Source organism: Macaca fascicularis, chromosome 5 (genome assembly GCF_037993035.2).
Source record: "Macaca fascicularis isolate 582-1 chromosome 5, T2T-MFA8v1.1".
NCBI classification, from domain to species: domain Eukaryota; kingdom Metazoa; phylum Chordata; class Mammalia; order Primates; family Cercopithecidae; genus Macaca; species Macaca fascicularis.
In genome coordinates this window covers 189,191,522-189,219,013 of record NC_088379.1, presented here as the reverse complement: position 1 = coordinate 189,219,013, position 27,492 = coordinate 189,191,522, and the positions used below count along the sequence as shown (strand labels likewise).

Here is a 27,492-nt window from a genome sequence, read left to right as displayed (position 1 = left end):
TCTGTTGCTCTCCACTCGTGACCACTGTACCTACCCCTATCCTGTAACTACTCTTCCCTCTACTTTCTTGACTGCTCTGGATTTAGTGGTTTCCAATCTGTGTCTTGAGGTCTTTTCCAGAGGGAGGATCAGGCTGGGCTGGTGGTCACCACCCTGGCGGGCAGAGCTCTTGCAGGGTAAGCCTCTGAGGGGTCGCCAGTGCACTCGTCTGTGCACAGCTTTCCCCAGCACTCCCCAGACTTTTCTGAAACTCTTTATCATCTTGTAGCCAGGAGTCTTCGTGGAGCATGGTACCTCCCTTCTTTCCAGTGTCCTGTTAGATCGGGAGTGCCTAGACGGTAGGGAATGTCATCTTTCCCCGTTCCTGGAGCATCATTCTCAATACATGATCTTTGAATGAGTGGGTGAACAAATGAATGAATGGAACAAATGAATGAATGAGACCAAGAGCAGCAGTATCTGCAACTCCTTGCGGCCATTCCATGTCCTCGTGAAGTGTCTCTAAGGTTCCTGTTTGTGTCTCAAAGATTGGTGGCTGGAGCCTCCATATGAGTGGATGAGGCCAGCCTCTGACGGCACCCCACCTAGGCTGTCATAGCGATCTTCAGAGCTGGCCTGAGCCTTGTAGTGAGTGTTTCCTGTGGCAACATTTGGGCTTTGTAGGACTAGTAAAAGACCTAGAAGAAGGCGGAGCATGGGAGCTCATGTCTGTAATCTCAGCACTTTGGGAGGCCAAGGTGGGAGAATTGCTTGAGCCCAGGAGTTGAGACCCCATCTCTACAAAAATTTAAAAATAATTAGCTGGGCGTGGTGGCTCACACCTGTGGTCCCAGCTGCTCGGGAGGCTGAGGTGGGAAAATCGCTTGAACCCAGGAGGTTGAGGCTGCAGTGAGCCGTGATCATGCCACTGCACTCCCATCTGGGTGACAGAGTGAGACCCAGCCTCCAGAACAAAAGAAGGTGATGTTCTTGCTATGTAGAACTTAAATTTGGTTAGGAAAAGAGAGTGGAGTGTACACAGCTGAGAAGTATATAGGTAAAGCAAGGGATAAGATGAAAGACTTCACTTAAAACAACTGCCCTAAAGCAATGTTTGATTTTTCAGAGGAGCAGTGTAGGATTAGTGAGTATCGTAGGAGCTGGAGGCAGAGGGACTGCTTTAGGCAGGAGTGGTCTCGGAAGCCCCTGTGGAGGAGGAGGCTGGGTCTTAGAGGGCGGATAAGGACCTGCAAGGCCAGGGAATGAAGAGCAGAGGGCATGGGATGAGCACGGAGCAGGAGGTGTCTGCAGTATTCAGTGGGCCCGACTGCGGGAGGCGTACAAGGAAAAGGCTGTGGACTCCTGCAGGCCCGGGGTGAGGCCGGGGGGGGGTCATGGAAGGATGCTTGTAACTCTGGCATGTTCAGGGCACAGGGAATAGAGGAGAGAGGAAGTTCATGGCAAGCTGGAAAGGAGAGTTATTGAGACATCAGCCCAAATGCCAATGAATAGAATTTTCAGAGCTCAGTTTTGGAGGAAATGAACCAAAGAAGGAAGGGACGCATCAGGATTGAGAAGAGGATTACAGTGTCACACTGTCCGTGAGGTCCTATAGAATGGAGGCTTGCACCGGAACCGTCTTCACTTTTGGACCCCAGATTAGAAGTAAATGCAGGCATAGATAGGGTGAAGATGGGTGGGGGGCAGTGTGGAAGGTACTTTGTTAGTGATTCCCCTCTGGATCTATTCCGATGGACAAGGGGAAGTCTATCTTAGAAAGGCATCTGGAAGCAGCGGGGGGCATTGTGTGGGCTGGCGGAGGAATGGCGGTCAGACTAGGAGAATGATTTTCAAAGGGAAAGTAAGTTAAAGGAAAAGGGGGTGATGTCAGGTCAGAGGGGAGGCTGGCATTGAAGAAAGACACTTGGGTGAGAGATTGCACTCGGGTAAAAGCAAAACCAAAGGAGATACCTGTGCAGGGTGCCGGGGGCTCTGGAAATAAAGTTGGGAGGGATGGGTAATTGGTGGAAAACTTTGGGAAAGCCAAATTAACTGATTCCTTTCGAGCTTTAAATGTTAATATTGGGGGTTGAAAGCGTTTGTATAACCCAGATTCTCAAAAGGAATGGCTTGACTGTCAGTGCTTTCCCACAACTGCTTTGCTCTGCCCACCCCTGGCTCTTGGAAGGATAATCCCCAAAGGCATTGGGGCCTCCGAGCAACTGAAGCCTCAAAATACGGCCAGGGTAGTGGGGATAAAGCCCCCCTCGAGGCAAAGTCCCGGGGAGGAGTGCCGGTCCTCGTCTCCAATGTCCATAGGACCTTCCCAGTGGAGGGCAGGCCTGGACCGCCCTGTGTCCCCAGATAGCTTCCTGGCCAGCACGAGGGCTGGGCTTGCACAGGTGGCTCTAGGACACAGCCCCTGAGTACACCAACCCCCCAGTTCGCCAGTCCCCACCCCAGGAAAGGAGAGAAGGAAAGGGTCAGGCGGGGTGTAGAACTCTGCAGCGCGGACACCACATTGAGTGGCACCAACGCCTGATGCTGTGTTTCTCTCCCGCAAGGGCACCATGCCGGTGGAAAGGATGCGCATGCGCCCGTGGCTGGAGGAGCAGATAAACTCCAACACGATCCCAGGGCTCAAGTGGCTTAACAAGGTGAGTGGATCAGGATGGGTGTATGTGTGAGAGAGGTCCTGGCTGAAGCACGCCCAAGCAGACTGCCGAAAGTAAAATTGTTTGTGTTCAAAATCTTAGGCTCATTCATGACAAAAAACAGCCAATGCAAAATGATCATAAAACATCAAGTTATCATCTCAAAGGCTTTTTTTCTTTTAGAGACAGGGTCTCACTATATTGCCCACGCTGGAGTGCAGTGGTGCGATTGTGACTCACTGCAGCCTCGACCTCTTGGGTTCGAGTCATCCTCCCACCTCAGCCTCCAGAGTAGCTGGAACTACAGGTAAACGCCACCACACCTGGCTAATTTTTGTATTTTTTTTTTGTAGAGCTGAGGTCTCACCATGTTGCCCAGGATGGTCTTGAACTCCTGGGCTGAAGTGATCCTCCCACTTCAGCCTCCCAAAGTGTGGGGATTACAGGCATGAGCCACTGAACCCGGTCGCAAAAGGATTTGTATCCTCTCCGACTATAGCCTCAGCCTGGAGTCTCCAGTGTCTGCTCACCTTTGGTGTCTTGGCTGACTGCCTATGGAAAGCTCCTTGCTGTGTTGTTCTTTGAGGATTCTTACCCTCTTCCTTCTCCAAATTCCTTTTTTTTGCTTCTCCTGGCCTTTTAGGACTAGAGGACATGGGAACTCCAGGGTTTTATATTAGGAATGGAGCATTTCCTTTTCAATGTTCTCTATTTAAAGAAAGCTTGTTTTTGTCTTTAAGAAAAAACCTTCTTTTTACCTCTGTAATGAAGCCCATCTGTGTGCCCACCTTTCCTGAAAAAGCAGCCAGTCCTTTACAACCTGCCCCTTCCATGCACAAACCCTCCCTTACTTTGCTAACCTAAACACTCTGAATTTAATTGATCCTAGCTATTAGGGGTGAATCAGAAAGAGATAATGTAGGTAAAAATGAAAAACTTCTAGAACTATATAATCTAGAAAAACAACTAAATATATATCATGCCTTCTTTAAGGAGGCCCAGGAGAGAAGTTCCTCTCCTACCAGGGACACTTCTGAGTAAATGCCTTTTTCCTCTTCTCCACTCCCTCCCCTTTTCTTTTTTAATCTTAAGGACACAATGAATAATTTAGCTGGCCAGGCTTTATCTTTGTATCAGGTGCAAGAGCTTAGAGCCAGATTGCAGTTTGTAGCTTGCTTCCAACAAGGGAACAGGATATTGCAGTATAATTTTTTTTAACTAATATCATTCCTGGCCTTATTGGGTCTTTTCAGATATCTTTTAAATCTTATTTCTTTTTGTCCTTTTCCTTTTATCCACTTATTTAGATTTTTTTTTTTTTCTTTAAACAAGTTCTCCCTCTGTCGCCTAGGCTGGAGTGCAGTGGCACGATCTCAGCTCACTGTAACCTCTGCCTCCGGGCTCAAGCAGTCCTCCCACCTTTGTCTCCCAAGTAGCTGGGACCACAGGTGCACTCCTGGATAATTTTTGAATTTTTTTTGTAGAGATGGGGTTTCACTATGTTGCCCAGACTGGTCTGGAACTCCAGGACTCAAGTGATCTGCCTGCCTTGGCCTTCCAAAGTGCTGGGATTACAGGCATGAGCCACAGTGCCCAGCCTTATTTTGAATTTAATGTTACTGTGTTGAATAGCTCTGTTTGAGCCTTTCTGAAACAAGGTGGGGCACTAAGTAAATAGAAATGAAGAAACCATATGCTTATTCCCTGTGACCTGTCACATATCTCAAGGTCTTAACGCAAACAATGTGTTTTTCTAGAGTTGCTCTATCTATAGTGTTTTAGATTTACATGTGTAATCAGCTTCTTCCAAAGAAACAAGAAATGGAGGTGCTCCTTGGTCAGCTCAGTTAGCAGGGGTGCCATGGAGGTATAAGGAAGCGGGGACCAGAGTAAAGGGGAGCTGGGGAGCCAGGGTAGCAAATGACACTGAATGAAAGCTGACGAGTACTCAGCACTTACTGTGTGCCAGGCACCCTTCTAAGCAAGGTACATGCATTAACTCACCTTCTGCCACCACGGGGTAGGTACAGTTAATATTTTCCATTTTACAGACAAGGAAACCGAGGCACAGAGAGGTTAGGTAGGATTCTGTCTTGAGGAACAGGTAGCATCACTGTTTGATGTGGAGTGGAAGAGGAAAGCCTATGCTCCTGTGTTCTAAAGAGAAGTAAGTTGTCTGTTTTTGCTTTTCCTTTTTTAAAAATACCTGCACCAGTTTTGGTTGGCTTGATGCAGTGGAGAACAGACAGTGTCTCACACCAATCGTGTTGCACAGGTGCCTGGTATGTTGACCTCTGTGATTGGTTTAGACTAACCATTAGTCCCTTCTTGGTGCGGTAGTGGATGGAACTGTGGCTCCCCGAGAAGATATGCCCACATCCTCACCCCCAGAACCTGTGGATGTCACCTCATTTGGAAAAAGGGTTTTTGCAGATATGGTGAAAGACCTTGACATGAGATCATCCTGGATTTTCTGGGTGGGCCCTAACTCCAATGAGGAGTGCCTTTATAACACACGGAAGAGGAGAAGGCACACACAGAGGAGAGGGGCGTGAGGACTGAGGCAGAGACTAGAAATAGGCAGCCACAGCCGAAGGAATCCAAAAAGAGGCGAGGAAGGAATCTTCCCAGAGCCTCTGAAAGGAGTGAGCCCTGGCTGGGCACGGTGGCTCACGCCTGTAATCCCAGCACTTTGGAAGGCCGAGGTGGGCAGATCACCTGAGGTCAGGAGTTTGAGACCAGCCTGACCAACATGGTGAAACTCCATCTCTACAAACACAAAAATTAGCTGGGTGTGGTGGGGGGTGCGTATAATCCCAGCTACTTGGGAGGCTGAGGCAAGAGAATCGCTTGAACCCAGGCGGTTGAGGTTGCAGTGAGCTGAGATTGTGCCACTGCACTCCAACCTGGGCAACAGAGCAAGACTCCGTCTCAAAAATAAATAAATAAATAAATAAAAGGAGTGAGCCCTGCAGACACCTTGATTTTGGACTTCTGGCCTTCAGGACTGTGATGGAATACATTGCTGCTGCTGTAAGCCACCCATTTTGTGTAATTTTTCACGACAGTCTTAGGAGATTGATGCACCCTCTAAGGGTCACCTCCTTACTGGGACTCTCGGTTGAGATGCCTTCTCTTCCATCTATTTTGTCCGTGTTTTTCTGGTACAGGACCAGAAGGCAAATGGATTTCTCTTTGTGCAAATGAACACTTGGCTCCTTTCAGGCAGCCCTTCCCTGCGGAGCGTCGCTCATCTGACTCTTGGCTCGAGAGTTCTCTTCCCGAGGCAGGGAAGGAAAGGAGACCTCTGTCATCTCACTGGGCTCCTCCGCTAGAGCTGGATGTGAGCCAGGCTGATGAAGAAGAGCGTGCCCGTGGCTGCCGGCCCATGCCGCCTCTCAGCACCGCCCTGGCACAGAGGCCAAGGCCTGCACTGTGGCCCCGAGGCCCTGTCAAGCTGCATCCTGCTGAGGCCTAGCCAGAGTGGGCACGTGTGCTGCTCGTGCACATGGGCACAGCCATCACTGTCACTGCAGACCTCGGCTGGGGTCAGGATCTCTTCTCTCCATACCTACACTCCCACAGGGCGTCTTTTTATAGGTTTCCGCTAACTTAGGCTTGTTGGCATTCATCCGTCCATATAAATACTTAACGGAGAGCCTAATGTTCTTCCCTCCCATTCACAAGCATTCTGCCTGGAAATCCTTGTTTATATTTTGAGTGGTTTGAGATCATTCCAAGATACCTTTTGCCACTGAAGACTGTTGTGACTGTTAGAAAACACTGTCCCTGGGGCTGTGGGACTCACTTCTGCTTCAGTCGGCATTCAGGATGTGTTTGTGTTTACCGTGAAGTGCTCCAGGCTGGAAGCCGCATGCACTGGTGCCTTGGCCGTCTTTATCGTGTCTGCGTGCTCAGGGCCAGGCCTAGTGCCTGGTAAGTGGGAGGCCCTCTGTCAAAATTGTTCTGGGAATACGCAGATGAATGTCGTGGTCTTGAAGGGGAGCAACGTTGGTGGTATTTTTGTTCTGTTAAGATAATCAGATTTATGGACACTGGGTTGGCAGTTGTCACATGGCTCTCAGAAAGTCCGTTCAACCTACTCCATTTTTAGTACGAGAGAAAGAGTTGGTTCGTTAATGCCTTACATTTGTTTCCATCCCCTATTGTCTTAGTCTGTTCCCTGTTGCTTATAACAGAATACCTGACTCTGGATAGTTTGTAAAGAAAAGGAATTTATTTCTTACAGTTATGGAGGCTGAGAAGTCCAAGGTTGAGGGGCTGCATCTGGTTGAGGGCCTTCTTGCTGGTGGGGACCCTCTGCAGAGTCCTGAGGCAGTGCAGGATGTCACCTGGTGCGGGGGACGAGTGTGCGAACACAGGTCTCTCTTCCCCTTAAAAAGCCACAATCCTACCCCCATGACAGCTCATTAATCCATTAATCCCTGAATGGATTAATCCATTCATGAGGGCAGGGCCCTCGTGACTCAATCACCTCTTAAAGGCCCCACCTCTCAGTCATGCCACATGGGGGATTAAATGTCAATATAAGTTTCGTAGGGGGCAAATATTCAAGCCATAGCACCTACTTTTAATAAGTTTGAAGGAGGGTGGGAATGGAATGGGTCCCTTGGATTCCTCTGAAGGAACAGCGAGGAAGTTTGGAAAAGTGCTTTATAACCAGCTTATGAATGAGGCCTTGGCTGGGCCATTTGCCTTTGGTTATAGGTATTTGCAAATGTGCATAGCATATTTGAGTAGCCCAATGACCAAAAAAAAAAGAATAGGACAGCAAATTTTCATATGCCTGCATCTAGATGTATGAATATTTTGCCTTATCTGTGTGTGTGTGTGTGTGTGTGTCTGTGTGTATCTGTGTGATATTTTAAAGCAACTCCCTGACAGTGTACATTGTAAGACATAAGGACATTTTCTTATATATCCACAATATACCATTGTTAATTGGACAAAATTAATACTGTTTAATATCATCACTGCTCCATTCATATTCAAAATGCCTTGAGTATTCCCAAATAATCTTGTTACAGTTGATTTGTTCAAATCAGAATTCAAAGGCTGTCCACAGGCTGTGTTTCGTGTTTATGACTCTACGTCTCTGCTGACTGTGGGCACCCTCTGTTTTTTTCCTTCTTGCCATTGACTTGTCGAGACCAGGTTAGTTTTGGGTTTGTCCACGTGCTTGCTTGTGGTTCCCTGGGCCATTTCTTGAGGAAGGAAGGAGGCAGCCACATCCGGGGTCCCAGTTTCTCTCACAGCTCCGTGTGACCCCCAACACTGGTGGGGTTATTGATTTCTTATTTCCTGGGGGAGATCCTCCTGGATCCATGCACTAAGGCAGGGGAATCATCAGACCTTTCCCTTGTTTTCACTTTGAAAGTAGACTTGTGTTTGTGTAAACATCAGGCTGTCTCTGACTGAGGTAAGGAGTCCAAACAAAAACAGCACAGTAATTGGAACATCTTGCAAATGCTGGGGGGAAGAAGAGGCAGAGGAGATAACAGAACTAGTTTCCATGTGGGGCCAAGGAACATTTTTGTTCTACATTGCTCAAGATAATCTCAGATGCTTTTCTGAAGTCAAGCAGTGCTCATCTCTCCTGCCTTCCTTCAGATGGGCAGAGTTCTGCACACATGTACAAATGGTGGGCCCTGGCATGGGGCGTGTATCCATGCACAGCGTGTACCACCACCACATGTGCAGGACTGGTCACTCGGGGATGGGACACCTAGCACGTACTGACGTCATAGGATCTACACACACATAGCAACACCGTCATGTCCCGTGGAACACACAGCTTGTGACCAGAATGTTTGCTGGTCAGAATCTCTTTCAGTTTTAAGATGAATCATGCTTTCTCTTACCTTTTCATATGGTCTTCTTCAAAAAAAAGAATCTGTGATACGATTTTAAAGATATTTCTGATAAGTTTATTAGTCTTTTCTTTTTTTTCCTGAAATATGAAAAACTAGTGAAAAGTGACATGTAGTTTAAAAAATATGCAGCCATCACCACTGTCCAGTTACAGAACATTTTATCCCTCCAAAAGGAAATGCTATATCCATTAAGCAGTCACTTCCCATTTCCCTCCCCGCTAGCTTGTGGCAACCACTAATCTCTTCTCTGTCTCTATGGATTTGCCTTTTCTGGATATTTCATGTAAATGGAATCATTCAATATTTGGCCTTTTGTGTCTGGCTTCTTTCACCCAGCATAATGTTTTCAAGGTTCATCTACATGGTAGCATGTGTCAATACTCTATTCATTTTTGTGGCTGAATAATATTCCATTGTATGGATATACCACATTTTGTTTGTGCATTCGTCAGCTGATGGACCACTCGGGTTGTTTCTCTTTCGGCTCTTGTGAGTAGTGCTGCTATGAGCATTTGTGTATAAGTTTTGGTTTGAATGTTGGCTTAGAATTCTTTGGGTGTATATCCAGGTGTAAAATTACTGGGTCATCAGGTAATTCTGTGTTTCACTTTCTTGAGGAATGGCCAGACTTTTTCTGCAGAGTTGGCTGCACTGTTTTGCATTCGCACAGCAATGTATGAGGATTCCAGTTTCTCCACATCCTCACCAGTGTTTGTTATTTGTGTATCTGTTTTTGGAGACATGTCTATGGGTTAGTCTGTTTTATGTTGCTATAAAGGACTACCTGGGGCTGGGTAATTTATAAAGAAAAGAGGTTTCTTTGGGTCAGGGTTCTAGGCTGTACAAGAAGCATGACCTTGGCATCTGCCTCTAATAAGGCCTCAGGATGGGAGACAAAGGGCATTACATGGCAAGAGAGGGAGGAAGAGAGAAAGGTGCAGGCGCCAGGCTCTTTTGAATAATCAGCTCTCACAGAGCTAATGGAGCGAGAGCTTACTCATTACCATAAAAGCGACACCAAGCCATTCATGAGGGATCCTGCCCCATGACCCAAACACCACCCACCAGGCCCCACCTCCAACACTAGCGATCACATTTTAACACAAGATTTCGAGGGGACAAACATCCGAACTCTTCCAGTCTACTCAGGCCTGTCACACATTTCAGGAGGATCCATAGTGGGTAATTGCTAGGTTCGGTCAGTGCTTTTGTAGTTGCAAGACTTTTGCGGTTTCTGTGGGACTAGGTTTGGTTGTGTGTGTGTGTATGTATATGCATGCATGCGTGCAGATGCTTAAAAAGATCTACTTTATCGGTATCAATTTTGTGTCTTGCAAGTTAGATTTCAGATTGTGTCACCCTAGAACTCCTTTGATCTAGAAAAAAGTGCAACAGCAAATTCTTAAGAATCTTGGTGTTTAAGCATAAAGCTTTAGATTCTGGGCATGCACTTCAGGAAAAGTTCTTTCACTGAAATCAATTTTCACTTGTATTCATTTTCATGTGAACATCAATAAATGGCATTAAGTGATTTTGCTGTCGATTTCATCTACATTAAAGCATCAGATGTTACTCAGCCCCTTTCTGATCACTGTCTTTTGAAATTGGCTAACCTGGAGCCCTCTCTGTGGATGGTACAGAATGAACACCAGGGAATTTCTGGAAGAGTCTCTCACTTTCAGTTCTCCTTTAATAACTGACTTTTTAGAAGATGGTAGAATTTTCCTTTTAACAGGTTTTGGGAAACTCTCCAATGTTCTGAAATAGTCTTAGTTCTGGCTTTGTGATTGGTTCTGTGGAGAGGTGCTGAGTCTCTTTGGGGACAGCTGGACCCTTTCTGCATGTCACTGTGAGACCGAAGAGGTGGAAACCCCTGCTGACATTTCCTCTCCTTCCTCAGCGTCTAGTGTGGGGACCCGCATACCTGGCAATTACCAGAACTGCCTTGAGAGCTTTAAAAGAGTACGGCCTCCTGGGCTTTAATCTACAGAATCCAGGTCTCAACCGGTCTGTCATAGGACAGGGACTCTTCCAAATCTAAAAGCTGGGAGATAATGAGTGGGTGATTAAGTAATAGTATATGGAGTTGCATGACCTGGAGTTTGAACTTAGACACTTACTACCCTGCAAGTTCCTTGACCAAATAGTTAAAATCTGCTTCTCGGTTTCTTCAGCTGTAAAATGGAAATCGTAACATATACCTCGCTCAGGAGGCTGTAGGAGGAAAACAAAGCTGAGGTCCATGTGGACGTGTAGGCAGATGCACAGTGCCAGTGGGACCTTAGTACCTGAGGTCCATGTGGACGTGTAGGCAGATGCACAGTGCCAGTGGGACCTTAGCACCTGCCGCTACCGCCACAGGAGCTGCTTGGGCCAGGTTCCTCATCTGTAGCTTCACTCAGAAGATGGCTTTCTTAGTAAACCATGCGTTTCCAATTTCCAATCATTTGTTTTTCAGGGTTGCTTGAGGCAGTTTTGAATTACAAACCTCAGTTACATTGAGAGAGATGTAGAGATAGTCTGATATAAGGATTGTATTGAGAGATGTTTCTCCAGAAAATGTGTCATCTCATAACCGCTACCTCTTTGTTTGCACTCCTTGCTATTTCCTGCAGGCGGTGGACCCGTGGGGATTCCAGCATTACTTTCTATTTCTGTTGGATGCATAGGCAAATGGAGATACTCGGTTTCTGCGACAGTGGCCCAGATACACCCGACTTCTCTGTAGCAGCATCAAGGGTTTTGGAAAGTTGTCTCATTTTTAATTTACTGAAGATAGCTGGAGTTACTATTTACCAAATGATGAGAATAAATTATAAGAATAAGCATTAGAAGTTTCAGTAGGTGGCCATTTTTCTGTGGTTTTATAAAAAGAGGCACAGGGTCGGGTGTGGTGGCTCACACCTGTAATCCCAGCAGTTTGGAAGCCTGAGGCGGGCAGATCACTTGAGGTCAGGAGTTCGAGACCAGTCTGGCCAGCGTGGTGAAACCCTGTCTCTACTAAAAATACAAAAAGTGACCAGGTGTAGTGGCGCATGCCAGTAATCCTAGCTACTCAGGAGGCTGAGGTGGGAGAATCTCTTGAACCCGGGAGATGGAGGTTGTAGTGAGCCAATATCGTGCCATTGCACTCCAGCCTGGGCAACAGAGCGAGACTCTGTCTCCAAAAAGAAAATTAAAAAACAGAAAAGTGGCACAAATAATGGAACACACTGGCATATCCCAAATCATCACCTTTGACCTTGGAAAACATTCCTGCTCTGCAAGACTTCATGGGACTGACTGTCACTTGGGGTAGGCTGTCAGGATTTGGGATCCAGCGGGGGAAGTGGGTTTGGTTTACGGTAGATTTTCTTGTCAACAGTCAACACATTCAGTGATGCTTGGTGGGGAATCTTGCTGGCTAGACCTTCACAACCTTTTGCAGTGGTGGGGTCAAAACCCGTGACTGCGGTTGTTCTTTACCTTTTTTTTTTCCCTTCAGGAAAAGAAGATTTTTCAGATCCCCTGGATGCACGCGGCTAGACATGGGTGGGACGTGGAAAAGGACGCACCACTCTTTAGAAACTGGGCAATCCATACAGGTACTAAAACTCCCTGCGGCGTTTATAGAGGCGGGCACTCTTGCTTAGTTTTGTTTTTATTACACATAAAATATCCTGGCTTATGACCTCATGAAGATGGCTGTGAAAAACCTGTGACTTGTTGCTAGGCACATCCAGGACACATGGGGTGCAAACTACAGCCGTCAGAAGTAATGCTTCCCTCATCTCGTAGACTCTTAGTCCTTCAATTTCCTATAAATGTGGTATTCTAAGAAGTTCCCTAGGTGTTACCAGGGGAATAGAAACTCATTTGTTCTGATGCTATAAACTTTGATCCAATTTATCTACCCTACAAAAGGTAGTCAGAAATACATTTATTTATTACAACATTTACATAGGGAGCTATTTACAGGAATGGACTCTATTGGAGCGTCAGATGAAAAAGAGGCACTCAGGTTCCCTCTGCCTGTTGACTTTGCAGCCTCTCGGTCTTCTGTATTTTTCTTACGCTGGTGCTCCATTCTTCCAGCATTTATAGTTTCCTCAAGCTGTTCAGTAGAACCAGGGTGACCAGCTTGTCCCAGTTTGTCTGGAACTGTTCAAGTTTTAAAAACAAAATTCCCACATCCCAAGAACCTTCTCACCCCCAGGTACACCAGGACGATTGGTCACTGGAGGTATAGCCTGGAGTGAAAAGGTTTCCTCATACTGCCTGACCAGCAATACTGTGTTTCCAGAAATTTCTTCCTCTGTATCTAATGTTTTCTCTCTCTTTCTTAATCTTTATCTTTTTTGTTAGGAAAGCATCAACCAGGAGTAGATAAACCTGATCCCAAAACATGGAAGGCGAATTTCAGATGTGCCATGAATTCCTTGCCTGATATTGAAGAAGTCAAGGATAAAAGCATAAAGAAAGGAAACAATGCCTTCAGGGTCTACCGAATGCTGCCCCTATCGGAGCGGCCTTCTAAGAAAGGTAAAGGCATTTACAGACTAAAACAAGATCACTCAATTTATGTCATCGTGCCTTCGTGACCTCTTCATTTCTACATCTGCAGTCACTTCGCAGGTAGAATAGCCTGTTCATGCTGTGGGGGATCATTCCGCCCCTACCTGGCTTGGAAACAAGACTCTCAATTCACCAAAGGCAGTAAAAGATACATGTGGAATTTTGATCATGTACAGAGTAAAGCAACAAGTTCATTGAGAGTTTCAGAAAGAATTTAATTTGAGGGAAATGTTTCTCTGGAGGCCCTTCATGAATTAATACAAAACTACATTTTTGTTGCCACAGGAAAGAAACCAAAGACAGAAAAAGAAGACAAAGTTAAGCACATCAAGGTAATCTTGGGTGTTTCAGAGAGAAAGCCAAAGTTGGGTTCCTATTAATGACTCATACTCTGCCTCGTAAAGACGAGTCACAGGACCTCTGCGGAGTGTGTCATCTTTCTTCCTTTGCTTGTGTCTTCTGCGCTTTACATGTTTGCTCTTCGGCATGTATCCACTTGCAGACATAGGTACACAGGGCCCTGCCTCATCCCGTTTCCCTGGGAAATTTATGAATGAAGTCAGAGATTCTCACTGTGCTCGGCAGGCTGCGGCCTCCATCTGGCCACCACGGCCGTTGCCAGCGGTCATTCTGTGCCAGCTAAGCTCCACAACAGCTTGTGGCTCATACTATTAAGCATATTTTCAGGCTATTAAATATACGTTAGTATGTACTGAATGTTCTCTACCTCTATAAAATGTGTGAACTGTATGTTACAGACATCCGTCACGGGCCCTTCGGTGGGGGACCAGTGGTTAGCTTCAGCGCTCCATCAGCACAGCTCTCAATGACTGCCTTCTGCCCCCTGCATCGCTCGCACCCCACAAGGGTTTCCCGTGGGATGTGCGTGTGTGTGTGAGTTCTCACGAGGCTGTGTGGTCTGAAGTCCCCTGCGGTCTGAGGGTCTCTGTGCACAGATGAGGTGGCCCTTGGTAAACAGTGAGAGAAGAGCCGAATATGCCCCGCAAAACTGGGGACAAACCTCAGTGGCTGAGCAGAGAGCAGACACTGCAGCCACAGACCCAGGGATCTCAGAGAGATTGTCTAGCTCGCTGGCCTCCGTTTGCAGATGAAGAAATTTAGGCAGCGTATTTCTGCACTGATACTTTCAGTTTCACTTTCACTATTTTTTATTTTTAACTAAATTTAAATATTGCACTGTATTAAAGGCCTGATTGTGCTTTAACTTTTCATTGTGGAAAGATTTTATGCACATAGAAAGGAGACAAATGAGTAAAATTTACTCCATAGGCCATCATTCAGGTTAATTTTAACCTTAATCAGCTCCCGGCCAGTTTTGCTTCATCAATACCTCTTCCCATTTCCTGACTTCTAACATGAAATTGCAGCCCTTCAACCATTTTTGACTTACAAAAATAATTTGTGTATTTATTTATTTATTTTCTTTTTTAATTGAGACAGAGTTTTACTCTGTTGGCACAGGCTGGAGTGCAGTGGTGCGATCTTGGCTCACTGCAACCTCTGCCTCCCGGGTTCAAACGATTCTCCTGCCTCAGCCTCCCGAGTAGCTGGGACTACAAACGCACGCCACCACGCCTGGCTAGTTTTTGTATTTTTAGTAGAGATGGGGTTTCACCATGTTGGCCAGGCTGGTCTTGAACCTCTGACCTTAAACGATTCTCCCACCTCAGCCTCCCAAAGTGTTGGGAATACAGGCGGGAGCCACAGCACTCGGCCCAAAAACAATTCTTTATAGTTCAGCTTAATATAATGTTTGAAGCAAATCCCAAATCTCATAGCATTTCTTCCATAATAGTTCAGTATATATATTTAAAAGATAAGTGCTCTGTAAAAATACCATGATGTCATTATTGTACCTGAAATAGTGCACGGTAATTTCTCAGTATCAGTGAATATCCAGCCAGTGTTCAGAGTTTCAGTTTTTTCATACATGTTATAATTTTCATGTGGTTTGTTTACTTAAGACCCATATACAATTCACATGTGGTTTTTGAATGTCTTTTAAGTATTTTTTAAGTGTATATATATATATATATTTTTTAAGTGTATATATATATATAAATATATATATATATTTTTACAATTGAACAAACCTAGTTGTTAGCCATATCATTTCTCACAGATCTTTTTTTTTTTTTTTTTTTTTGAGACAAGGTCTTACTCTGTCACCCAGGCTGGAGTGCAGTGACGCGATCATGGTTCACTGCAGCCCCAACATCCCGGGCTCAGGTGATCCTCTCACCTCAGCCTCGCTCTAGTAGTCGGGTCTACAGGTGTGTGCCACTAAGCATGGATAATTAAAAAAATTTTTTTATAGAGGTGAGATCTCACTCTGTTGCCCAGGCTGGTCTCAAACTCCTGGCCTCAAGTGATCCTCTTGCCTTGGCTTCCCAAAATGTTGGAATTACAAGTGTGAGCCTGGCTGACTTAGTATTTTTAAGGCCTACATTTTGATTCATGTTATTTAGTCAGAAAAGTACACCTTTCTCACCAATGTGTGAGAATTTGCTACAATTTCAAGTGTGACTGAATCGTATTTACTACTGTTTTCCCATCATCTAGCTCGGTGTCTGGCCCGGAACAGACCACTAATATGTATTTGATTACTGAATAGATGCATCAGCGTTTGTTGACTAAATAGATGCATAAATAAGTAGGATATGTGGGGTGGGAGTGAGGGGTTTTCCATTAGGATGCAGATTTAATTTCCGAATCACAGTTAATGAAGAAATATGTTGCCTTTTCAGCACACGTTGCTCACATGCATCCACTGTATTCCATCGAACGCCAGATGCCAATGATGCTAAGATGCACTGTTATTTTGTGTATCTCTTAGAAAAATTGCTTCCAATGAAACCAGGACACATACTGGATTGAAAGGCACGTCCTCTTTCAGGGATGTGGCAATGCGAGGAAATGTCCGTCTTAGTAGTTCCTGCCACGTGGTGGTCCCGTTCGTCCGGGATCTCTGCAGCCACATCGGCACCAGCAGTGTCTTCACATGGCCCTAAAATGAGCAAGTTGTGGAAGGTACAGTCCTAGGTGGGCTTGACCATCCTGGCCCAGGGAAGTAAGTGAGAGATCCCCTTATGTGCAGCCATGTGGGTCAAGAGCCACCTTAGCCAAGTGTGTTTCATGAAATCCTTGTGCCATGAGGATAGGATTGACACCTGAAACTTTTCTTTTGAAGAAGGCAGGTGATTCATTAGGCCTACACACAGCCTAACTTCGGAATTTCGATCTACTTGCATTGTGCTGTACGGTAAAGCAGGGAAGCTCGGAAGAGGCCAGTGGGCTTCCCGAGTTCTGTGCTTCCTGGCTGTTCAAGCCATCGTGTGGACTCTGTCTCTGCAGAGTGTTTGAAAAGTGAACTCCCCAGGGCGTCTGGAATTGGAAAGTCAGAGGACAATTACTAGCTGTTAATATATTACCTTTTAATTGTATATCAAAACACCCAGGGACTGAGTTAATACACCCTGTGCAAATATACTAAACCTACTTAGTCTATCCAAATATGTAACCGGATACACTAAGCAGGTTTCTTCTGAGGAAATTTGTCTTTCATGTGGTAACTAGGTATGAAAATTTGCTGTTGAAGCAAGCTCTTCCCAATCTTCAATTCAAGTTGAAGTTTTAATTAGCAAACTGTTTACGACATGTAGGCCAAGTGTTAGAATTTTCTTGGGGTCACTCATGATTCATCTCCATGCTGTATGTCCCCCAACAAATAGTCTCCCCGAGACTGGGAGACCCAAGGCCCAGTAGCCATGTGGTATGTGCAGAAATGGCCTCAGCATCCTCTGACATTTCCTTTTGTGAGCATATCCCTGCATACTCAGTGAACCATGTTTTCCTTGAGCTAAGCCCCACCTGTGCGGCAGTAACTGGATATCTAAGGAAGTGAAAACAAGAAAAACAGCTGGGTACAGTGGTACATGCCTGTAGTCCCAGCTGCTCAGGAGGCTGAGGTGTAGGAGGATGGCTTGAGCCCAGGAGTTCGAGGCTGCAGTGAACCATGATTGCACCACCGCACTCCAGCCTGGGCAACAGAGCAGGACCCCTTCCCCACCTCAAAAAAGAAAGAAAAACAATAGTGAGAAATCCTGGATGCTACATCATCAGTGCATACATATGTTTCAGAAAATATCATGGAATGGTTTGCTCTGTGAGACTTCACACAAGGCCAAGAACAATAAGGACAGAAGTAGTTAAAACAGAGGGGTGCTCGTTGATATTTTTCAGCTGATTCCAAGTTCCCAGCTATGATTATTGTCTCATTGAGTTCTCCCTGTGATGGGCAGGTCGTTTCCCTTGTAGACATTTAGGAAATGGATGCACAGAGAAGCTGATTCATTTTCCCAAGGCTGCATTGCTTTACAGAGCTGAGATTTGAGTCCAGGTTTGTCCACCGGGTGCCTTGTAGCCTTTGGGGCCTAAGCCAGGCCTTGAGGGGTGGACAGGGTCAAACCATGGTCCTTCCCCCACACTAGGGGCATCAAGAATGAAGGCCTGGAGATTAGAGTTGGTTTGTCTTTCCTGGATGAGACAGGAAACTGGCTTAATTAGAGCAGAAGTTTGTGCGAGGGGACAATGGGAAATACAGGCGTGTAGGTGAGGCGAATAGAAATGGGTACTTCCTGCTTCGGAGGGTTGTTTGTGGCTGAAACATACGTACCTTGAAACTGCAAAGTGCTTCCAGATCAAAGTGTTAGTGTAATGAAGGAGACAGAATTGGGAAGGGCTGCCAAAGTCGCTTGGAAAAGATTAGGCCTGGTCTGTATTCGTTCTGAGCGCAGACCTATGGGCGGAAGTTATAGAAAAGCAGATAGGGGTTCGGCTGCTCTTTCTCATAGAGTTGTTGGCTCTAACAGTGACATGAGCTGGATTAAAACACGGGACACTCCCTGGCAGGGCTGCTACTGGAGTGTTCCCTTCACTGGTTGGAAGAGGTCTTCAGTTTTTAAATTGTAATCAAATGAAAACACACGCCAGCAACTCACTTGAAAAACAGATAAGATGAGAGATGCCCTGGGTGAAGCGGGTTATCAGGCTTATTCTGCCTGCCCGGGATCCTCCCTTCCCAGTGGTGGCTCAGAACGGGACCTCCGAGCCCAATTTGAAAAGTTTTATGGGATGAGACGCAGTTGAACTCCTTCGAGCACACTTAGAGCAGGAGGGAACTGGTGTGTAAGGGAGGCCTTTCTCACCAGGATAGGAAGGAGTGGGGGCGGAGACACTGCTGTGGAAAGGCAGTAGCTGGTGCTACTGGCATGGAGGGAGGAGACGTTTCTCCAGAAAGTGGAAGAGGGTACGGAGGATGCAGATAAGAGTGGCCTAAAGAGGAGGTCCCTGCGTCTTGCACCTTCAGACGGGAGTGTTGGGAATGGAGGTCGTTTTGTGGAGAGGGTGTTTCGCTTTGGACATGCTGCCTTTGAAGTGACAGAGAGCCCTGAAAGTAAATGCCAGCTAGAAAGCTGGAGAGCGTAGCACTTGAGTGAGTGCCCCATGGGCAGACGTGTGGTCATTTACTTGAGAATGGCGTTGGTAGCTTTGGACCTGATGGCTTCTCCAGGAGAGAAGCTGTGTGAGATGCAGACAAAGGCCTGCAGAGAAGAGGCAGAGAAAAGCGAGCTAAGGAGAAAGTCAAGGGGGAAGCTGCAGTGAGAGAAGGGAGAAAGAGAATGACGATGGCCTCATTCTAAGGAAGGAGTGGAAGGAAGGTGGTTCTGGGACCGGGCAGGAGGCCCCAGCCTGTCTTACGAGAGCTTCTGTTCTCAGCGGCGTTGCAGCCTCTGTGCTGGGTGCGTGCACTCGCCAGGGTCCAGTTCCCTGACCTACTTGTGAAGTCCAGCTCTCAGCCTACATGTTCTGTTAGCAGAGACCTAGAGATGCCCTTAAATTTGATGTTCTTAAATCTGGCTTCAAAGAGATTGGCTTTGCACAGATGAATTAGAGCATTTTGGAAGGTGGGAGGTGGGCTGGAGGCCCATTAAACAGGGCTTCAGGGACAAGGGGCATTAGCACAGGGTTGAGACGGCATAGGCTTGGAGCAGAGGGGAGTCCCTCTGCTGTCCTCTAACTCTGGTCCATCCCCAAGCCCATTCAGCTTGTGTAGCTTCAAGACCAACTAAAGGTGTATTATTTTACAGGTCTAAAGAAGCGTGCTCCTGCCCCTGAACTCTCTCTTTTGCCAGTTTGCTTCTGCTTAAAATCCCTTAAACCATAGACCAAACCTTGGATTCTGTAATTACAGCAAAGGTTCTTGAGCGTCAGTGTTTGGCAGAGTTCATGCCCCCGTGTAGACCAAACCTTGGATTCTATAGTTAGAGCAAAGGTTTTGAACATAAATGTTTGGCGGCGTTTATGCACCGTGGAGCAGTCTGGACCCAAGCAGGGTCTTTTCTTTCTTTTTTTATTTTTAATTTTTTTTAATCTTTGGAGTAAGTTGAGAAAATTAAAAGTCAAGAAAGCTATGGGTTACTTGATTTACAGAAGAGCCTCTATCTAAAGTGAGAAAGGGAGCAGAAAGAGGAGACATGAATCCTGGCCAGGATTCACCAGGCCAGGTTATGGTGCAGCAAAGCAGGAGGCAGTTGAGCCAGGGCAGGAGTGGGGCATCGGGGGTCCAGGAGAGGCTGCGGGTGAAGGCTGTTCAGGGGCTGCAGGATCTCTATGTTCATTTTACATACAGAACTCCACACCCCTTTTCTTCATTTGAGATCCTTGGATTTTTAATATAGCTTAGATTTAGATGTTTCTACCTCCAATCATGTCAAAAATTTTGACCCTGTTTCGTGAAGATCCTTCTCTCCTGGGCCTGTTCTGCACTCTGGATGGAGGCGTTTCAGGAGGTGCTGGCTCCATTTTACTGTGCCATTGACTGTACTGTCCGTCCAGAGTGACAGTATCAGTGAGATGATAGCTTTGAAATGACGGTTTCTTTTGAAGTGGGGTGAAGGGAGTAACACAGTGTTTGGAATAGTCTCTCCCAGCCTCCATCGGTGGAATATATGATGCCATTATAGAAGTGGTCAGTGCAGGATACAGGGTAAGAATGGAGAGAGTAGAAGTGCAGTGGTTCATGCCTATCATCCCAGCACTTTGGGAGGCCGAGGCTGGCAGATCACCTAAGGTCAGGAATTCGAGACCAGCCTGGCCAATGTGGTGAAACCCCATCTCTACTAAAAATACAAAAAAATTAGCCAGACATGGTGGCAGGCAACTGTAATCCCAGCTACTTGGGAGGCTGAGGCAGGAGAATCTCTTGAACCCGGGAGGTGGAGGTTGCAGTGAGCCATGATTGCGCCATTGCACTCCAGCCCAGGTGACAGTGTGACTCCCGTCTCAAAAAAAAGAAAAAAAGAAAAAAGTATGGAGAGAGTAGAACACTGTTTAAAAGAGTGTCTCAGTCTCCACTGGAATTAGGGCAGGATACAAGGGCTTCTTAAGACAGAAAGCTCCTGGAATTGAACCATATTTCGTGACCAAGGACAGAGTTCAGTTCCGGTGTCTCTGCAGGCTAAAAGTAGCATGATCTTGGAAAACTAATTTAGACTCTGAGTCATCGTTTTCTCAAGTGATAAAAGTATCACTTGTCACTAATTAAACTGTAGATAATGTGTAACATTTAGAGGTCTTCAATGGAGAAATCAGAATTAATTTAGCTTTTTAAATATATGCAAGCCTGACTGCCTCATTAGTTTTATAAGAAACCTAGAAACAGAATGAATAAAAAAATAAGGTCAGACAGCAAAGGAAACCCATACAAATGAGCAATTCTCTCGTCACTTCTTCAGAGGCCTGTGCTTAGTTCTTTTAGAGGGAGTTGAAGAAATGGAGGTGGAAGAGTGAAAGGTGGGGCATGACTTGGGGGAGGGAAACTGACCAGGGTCATTGAGGACGCCATTGAGAAAGGAGGCTGCTGTCGGAGAAGTGGAGAATTGCAGCAGTGTCTGTCCAGGCGGCCATGGAGGGACAGCACGGTCCATCAGAGGTCAGAGTATGGGGCCGGGGGAAGGGATTTGAGAAAAGGCCATTGGATTTGGGAGAGCAGAGTTTTGTCGGTGACCTTTGGTAATGGTGAGTACTTATTTACTAATAAGTGCCATGTACATGGTTAGCTCATTTAATCTTCACCTTATCCCTATGACGTGGGTCCTATTATTGTCCTCAGTTTACAACTGTCCGCGGTGCCCTAGGGTGGCTTACAGAGGTTCGATAAGGAGCCGCAGCTAGTGAGGAGGGGAGGTGCCAGACTTTGCCCCAGGCCCTTCTGATTCCAAAGCCTGAGCTCTCAAGACCCGCTGGGAGCTTGATTCTGGAGGTGGAGGGGAAGCGAGACCGCAGGAACTAATGGGGGCCCAGGTGGAGAGGCCAAGTCCGGAAAGGCAGACGGGGGATCGGAAGTTTGGCCGTGAAGGAAGGGAAAACCTGCTGACTCACCCACGTCACAGGCAAGTGTTTTTTTGTTTTTTTGTTTTTTTTTTTGTTTTTTTCCCAGAAAGGGCAGGCTTTTTTTTCCCCTTAAGAATCAGGCTCTCACTCTGTCACCCAGGCTGGAGTGCAGTGACATAATCATAGCTCACTGCATCCTCGAACTCCTGGGCTTAAGAGATCCTCCCAACACGGCAGTTTCCCAAGTATCCGGGACAAGAGGCATGCACCACCACACCCGGCCAATGCTTTTATTTTTTGTAGAGACAGGGTCTTGCTATGTTGCCCTGGCTGGTCTCCAACTCCTGGGCTGAAACGATCCTCCAGCCTCGGCCTCCCAAAGTGCTGAGATTCCAGGGTGAGCCACCGTGCTTGACCCAAGAAAGGGCAGACTTCTTCTTTAGAACTTGTAAGAGAAGAGATGCAAGATGCTGGGGGAGGAAGGAGTAAAAATCGTGCCCGGTAGGGATGGATGTTCTGGGCCTGCCCTTACGTTGGACCTTCGGGACATCTGGTAAAGCAGGCAGCGTATCGTTTATTTAAAAACCGAGCTATACAGTGGAGCGATGCCTTTGAAGTCATGTTATTGAGGTGGGAGTTTGCCAGGTGGGATTATGAAGGAGGAGGTTATTTCCCCTCCTTCCGTTAGTGACTTTTTGAGGATTTTGGGGGGATTGATTCCAGCTAGTGTATAAATAAACTGATGAGAACACCCACCATGTTTCAGAGCCGACCACTGTTGACTTTTCCAAACGCAGTCACATCTACTTGCATGATCCTCTGCTTCCAGTCCTGTGTTCCTTCTGCTCTCCACCCTCTTCTTCCGCTTTGGATTCCTTGGGTGTTGTCCTGCGTGGCTTTTGTCTGACTTGATTGCTATCGTAGCAGCAGAGGCAAGCTTACCTTGAGAGCTGAACGGCAACAGGCACCTCAGGGCTGGCTTTTGCAGAGCTGTTTAGTACAAGGGAATGGAGGGTTCTGGTGCACTTGAAAAAAGCACACATTCAGAGCTCCAATAAGGGGAAGGAATTTGTTCTCATTATTTCATTAGTGCGCGCGCAAAATTCTTGGGCTGGATGGGATATTCAGCCACCTGAAGGGCAGTTACGTAAACCCCATGGTATGGGGTAGCCTGGCTGGGCTCAGGCCAGGGTACGGCCCTTGTGATCAGCCAACCATCCAGTGCAGGGCCTCAGGTGGCCGGAGGCCATGGCAAAACTTATCTGCAGAGAATTCATCTACAACTTCCCCTAGGCTCCTGTTCTTGGGCCAGTCATTGGGGCAGAGCTTTTCCTAAGAAATAACTGTGAAAGAGGTGGCATGATTCCCCCCTTAGGAGAAAGCCAGGCATTGATTCTTTTGAGCACTCCCTCAGAGGAGGAGAATGTGGAATCCACACAGTGCGGCATTTTACAGAGACGGCGATGCAGCTCTGCGCAGCCCCAAAGCTGTTGTCTGCAGGTGGAAGCACTTCCTAAAGGCGAGCCAGATGGGCCGGTACCGTTTCCTTGAAGGAAAATGGAAGGAGCTGAATACCCAGCAGTGTACCGTGTGCAGAAATGTGCTTTAAAACAGGCCAGCTTAAAGAAGCAGGGAATGAGTGTATTCGGCAGCTGAACATGAATGACCCTAGCATTAAAGAAAGTAGGCCGAGGGTAGAATTTCAGCTAAGAGAAGGGAGGGGAAAGGAAGTGTTCTCAATTCTTTTTTCTTTTCTTCTTCCTAGCAAGAACCAGTTGAGTCATCTCTGGGGCTTAGTAATGGAGTAAGTGATCTTTCTCCTGAGTGTGCGGTCCTGACTTCAACTATAAAAAATGAAGTGGATAGTACGGTGAACATCATAGGTAAACTGTTTTGACATCTCATTTTTTATACATACGAGCAGCCCCCTGGGGCCTAAAATTTGTAAAACAGTGAACTTCAAATAACATAGTCAGGGGGAGGAGGTCTTGGAATCATCTCAGAATGCAAGTTCCAGCCCCCGGATTTCAAGGCTGAGAAACGAAGGCTTTTGAGGATCAGATAAAGGAACTGAGACGGGTCAGTCTCCGTGGAAGAAAGCTGGGGTGACCTCCCAGGAGAAATGTTTGTTTCCCGGCGGCTCGTGGCTAGCAATCCCAGTCTTTCACTATTTGGTTCACATGGACAAAAGAGTATTTCTTTAACTCGGGAACCAAGGAGAGGGAAGACGGTCCTCACGAGTCCTCTCGGCAGCTGCTTCCTGGCAGACAGAGAAACTGAGGCACAGAGACGTGTTGCCAAAGGGCCCACTCTAGTTCAGCAGATGTTTTTGAGCACCTTCTGTATATCAGACTCAGTACTAGGAGCAGGAAATAGATGGAGGAGGCCCGATTTCTTTTTTCATGGAGGGATGCAGATAGTAAACAAAGACACCCACAGATAACTGCAGTGTTACCATGTGTGGTAGATACTGCAAAAGAAAAGAAAGGAGAGGGAAAAACCAAGGCACCAAATTTAGATTGGAGGTCTCAGAGGAGCAGTGTTTTCCCTCCTTCGTGACAGTTGAACAACCTCCAGATGTAGCTAGCTGTGCCCACCCCCGAGGAGGGCAGGGTCTTTACAATGATGTTCCTTCTCTCCCGTGTGGCCAAATGCACAGGTGTGGTGCCCAAAAGACCTCAGCCTGCTTTCCCTTTAAGGGGAAGGAGAAGAAAAAACTCCTTTTTATTTTTACTTTCTTTTAGCATTGAATTTTTGTTGTGTGCGTGGCGACTTCTGTTTTTAGGAAACGGAAGAAGCCAGCAGCATACTGGATTGTCTGACAGGCCTCCGCTGGCCTCTTGCCGAGGTTAGCAGTGCTTTTTTGTATTGAAACCATCTCCCCGGCAGTGTAAAAAGTTTGCAGGTGCGGACATTCTGTCTGACCGGCCTAGGCAGTGCTCTGTAACCCTGTTGTGTTTCACGATAAAACACAGCCCCACCCTTTAATAAAGCAAAGATTGCTATGAAACCAGAGAGTCTGTTCATTACTCTGGAGTAAATAGAGCAGTCTGTAGGGACTAGACATATGGCAATTAGGAAGTCACGGAGTTGGGATTTTTGTCTTAATTTTGGCTGCCCAAAGTGCCCCCATAGGATATTCTTTTTTTGGTGATTGTTTCCAAGCTTGCCTGTCGTTATCTACAGTAAAACTCAAGCAGCTTTTTAAGGCAGGCCTGCAAACCCAAGTATCAACATGGGCTCCTGAAGGCGCAGGAGAGCAGATCCACAGCTTACTGGCCAGTGTTAGGGTCCCTGTGAGGGCCACCCAGTTGAACTCAAGGTTGGCAGACTCTGGCCCCAGCACTTGCCATGGTTTCAGGATGGCCAGAGGTGACACAGGGCTGTGGCACTGGGTCTTCATCTCTTCCCATATCCTTTGTTTCCCCTTATTTTTGCCATGTTTTATTATGCTTCAGATAGAAATTTTATTTATAAGATAAAAAGTAGCTCTGGGGCCGGGCACAGTGGCTCACGCCTGTAATCCCAGCACTTTGGGAGGCCGAGGTGGGTGGATCACGAGGTCAGCAGATCAAGACCATCCTGGTCAACATGGTGAAACCCTGTCTCTACTAAATATATAAAAATTAACTGGACATGGTGGCAGGTGCCTGTAGTCCCAGCTACTCAGGAGGCTGAGGTAGGAGAATCGCTTGAACCCAGGAGGTGGAGGTTGCACTGAGCCGAGATGGCACCACTGCACTCCAGCCTGGGTGATAGAGGGAGACTGCCAAAAAAACAAAGATTAAAAAGTAACTCTGGGTGAGTCTTTAGATGGAGGGCACCCCCTCTAAGAGATCACCTATGCTGTCAGCCATGCCCATGCCTTCTTCCTGCAAGCTGAGTTGTTCACCCCTTAGGAGAAGGGGCCTGAGACAAGGCATTCGATTTTATCCACACCCCTAGAACGCTCTTAGCAAGATGAAACACCATATGAGATGTGAACCCTTACATTGCAATATGCCCAGACACAGAACCCACAACAACATACTTTATTCTTGGCTGTATTGGACCTGGAGCGCCTGGGCACTGAGGTGAGACTGTGGGGCCGCTCCTCAGTCACCAGGTGCCAACCGAGAGACCTGGGCAGTGGAGTTGGGCTGCTGTGTTTTCAGCCTTAAGAAGTTTTTATTTACTCAAGAAAGCTGTCATCTTTTTGTGATGCTATATATTGTTTTCTTCTTCCTTCTCTCCCTGGCTGCCACCACCTCGTTTATAATTAACTGTCACCTCCTCCTGTCTTCCCTCACCGTACTTCTCAAGTCCATCCCTTCTGTTGCAGACACTGTGTGTGGGCCTGCCTTGGCTGTCAGCTGGGCTCTGCTTCCATTCTGCCCCCCATTTATTCTTCTCACAGAATAAAGAATGCCAGTGTCATCATGTCACCACTGACCCCAAGAAAAGGAGTTGAGTTCCCCCAGGTCCCCGCGGTCTGGCATAACCTGGGCCCTGCCCACCGCTTTCATACCTGTCTTTGAACTTGAATTACTCTGAACAAGTTCAGCTCCCTGTGGCTGCTCATGGAGACAGTGAGGTTGGCGGTGGGCCTCTTTCTGGTGGAGCAGCTGCAAAGGCTTTGTCCACAGGGCACAGTGAGGAGTGGACATGTGGCAGTTCCAACAGGAGGTGTAGCTCTAGCCCAACACGTCTCATCCACACTTCTGCTCCCTTTGAGACATTGACCCTTGAGACACTGGTTACCTCTACTGAGATTTTTTTTTTTTTTTTTTTTTTTGAGACTGAGTTTCACTCTGTTGTCCAAGCTGGAGTGCAGTGGCGCGATCTCGGCTCACTGCAACCTCCGCCTCCCGGGTTCAGGCGATTCCCCTGCCTCAGCCTCCCAGGTGGCTGGGATTACAGGGATGTGCCGCCATGCCTGGGTAATTTTTTTTGTATTTAGTAGAGACGGAGTTTCACCATGTTGATCAGGCTCGTCTCAAACTGCTGACCTCAAATGATCCACCTGCCTCGGCCTTCCAAAGTGCTGGGATTACAGGTGTGAGCCACCGCGCCTGGCCTCTACTGAGTTTTTACTGGGATACATCCTGTGCTTCCCTTCGTGTAGTAGCCTGAGATGCTGTTTTCTCACGGGGTGCAGGGTGCACGGTGCCCTGTCCTACTGTTGCCTACTACTGCACTCTGTCACCCTGGTGAGGTGTGTGCATGGGACAGCATGGCCCAGGCACCTACAGATCCCTGTCTCTGAATCACCGACCCCACGGTGACTGTCTCTCCCACCATGGCTCTCGAGTGCCTAAATCAAATCATGGCTGTATTTTATACCAAAAGAGCACGAGATTGGAAGTCAAAAGATGTGGGTTCTAGACCTGCTTCTGAAGTTTTTTATTTACCATGTGATTTTGGGCAAACTCCTTAATCTTTTGAAATTCAATGTCTAGATAGATTGGAAATAATATATAATTATTTATAAAATGGAAAAATTTAAAATTATATAGAAAATGGAAATAATCATACGGATCTGGCCCATCTCACAGAGTTACTGTGAGGATGAAGTGAAATGTACAGATACATCACTCTGGGGCTAGAAGGGGGTAAAATGATATGATTATGATATTACCAAAATCATATTAAAATACATTTGATTAAGAAAGTAGCCTCCATCTGTGCTGTGTCATCAGGGCGGGTGTGAAGTTTAACTCCTGAAACCTTCAGAAGGGCGGGGGGAAGTTCCCTGCGTGAGGCCCTGCTGATGGCCTGATTTTATATGCGTGCTAATCAATTTCATTCTTGACTCTGCAGCTACTTGGGTGACCTTAGCAATCTACCTGACTTCTGGGTTTCAGCTTTTTTCAGCTGTAAAATGGTAGGACCAAACCCCCTCCAAGGACCCCTCTGTTTCTAATAATCTGCTTTTAAGCACTTTCTCTGAGGCGTGGGAGCAAGCTGCTTTCTCAGGTGGAGACCTACATTAAGTCAACAATGGCTAATAAAGTAAG

General features: G+C 46.7%; 1 protein-coding gene across 23 annotated transcripts in view; it reads left to right on the top strand.

Annotated features, from left to right (window-relative positions):
- Positions 1–27,492, top strand: part of IRF2 (interferon regulatory factor 2) — an 86,041-nt gene that overhangs the window by 42,691 nt on the left and 15,858 nt on the right. For 19 of the 23 annotated variants that reach the window (XR_012435265.1, XR_012435263.1, XR_010587098.2 and 16 more), the window contains 5 exons: positions 2,544–2,636; positions 12,012–12,111; positions 12,872–13,048; positions 13,367–13,413; positions 23,262–23,379. Coding sequence is in view for 18 of the 23 variants with exons in the window: in XM_065545731.2 (XP_065401803.1) it covers positions 2,544–2,636; positions 12,012–12,111; positions 12,872–13,048; positions 13,367–13,413; positions 23,262–23,379 (535 nt within the window). In the remaining 5 variants the exon portion in view is untranslated. Of the gene's footprint in view, positions 1–1,406; positions 1,645–2,543; positions 2,637–12,011; positions 12,112–12,871; positions 13,049–13,366; positions 13,414–23,261; positions 23,380–27,492 lie in introns of those variants that run through there. The other 4 variants (XM_074040814.1, XM_065545742.2, XM_065545734.2 and 1 more) reach the window with 3 other exon arrangements.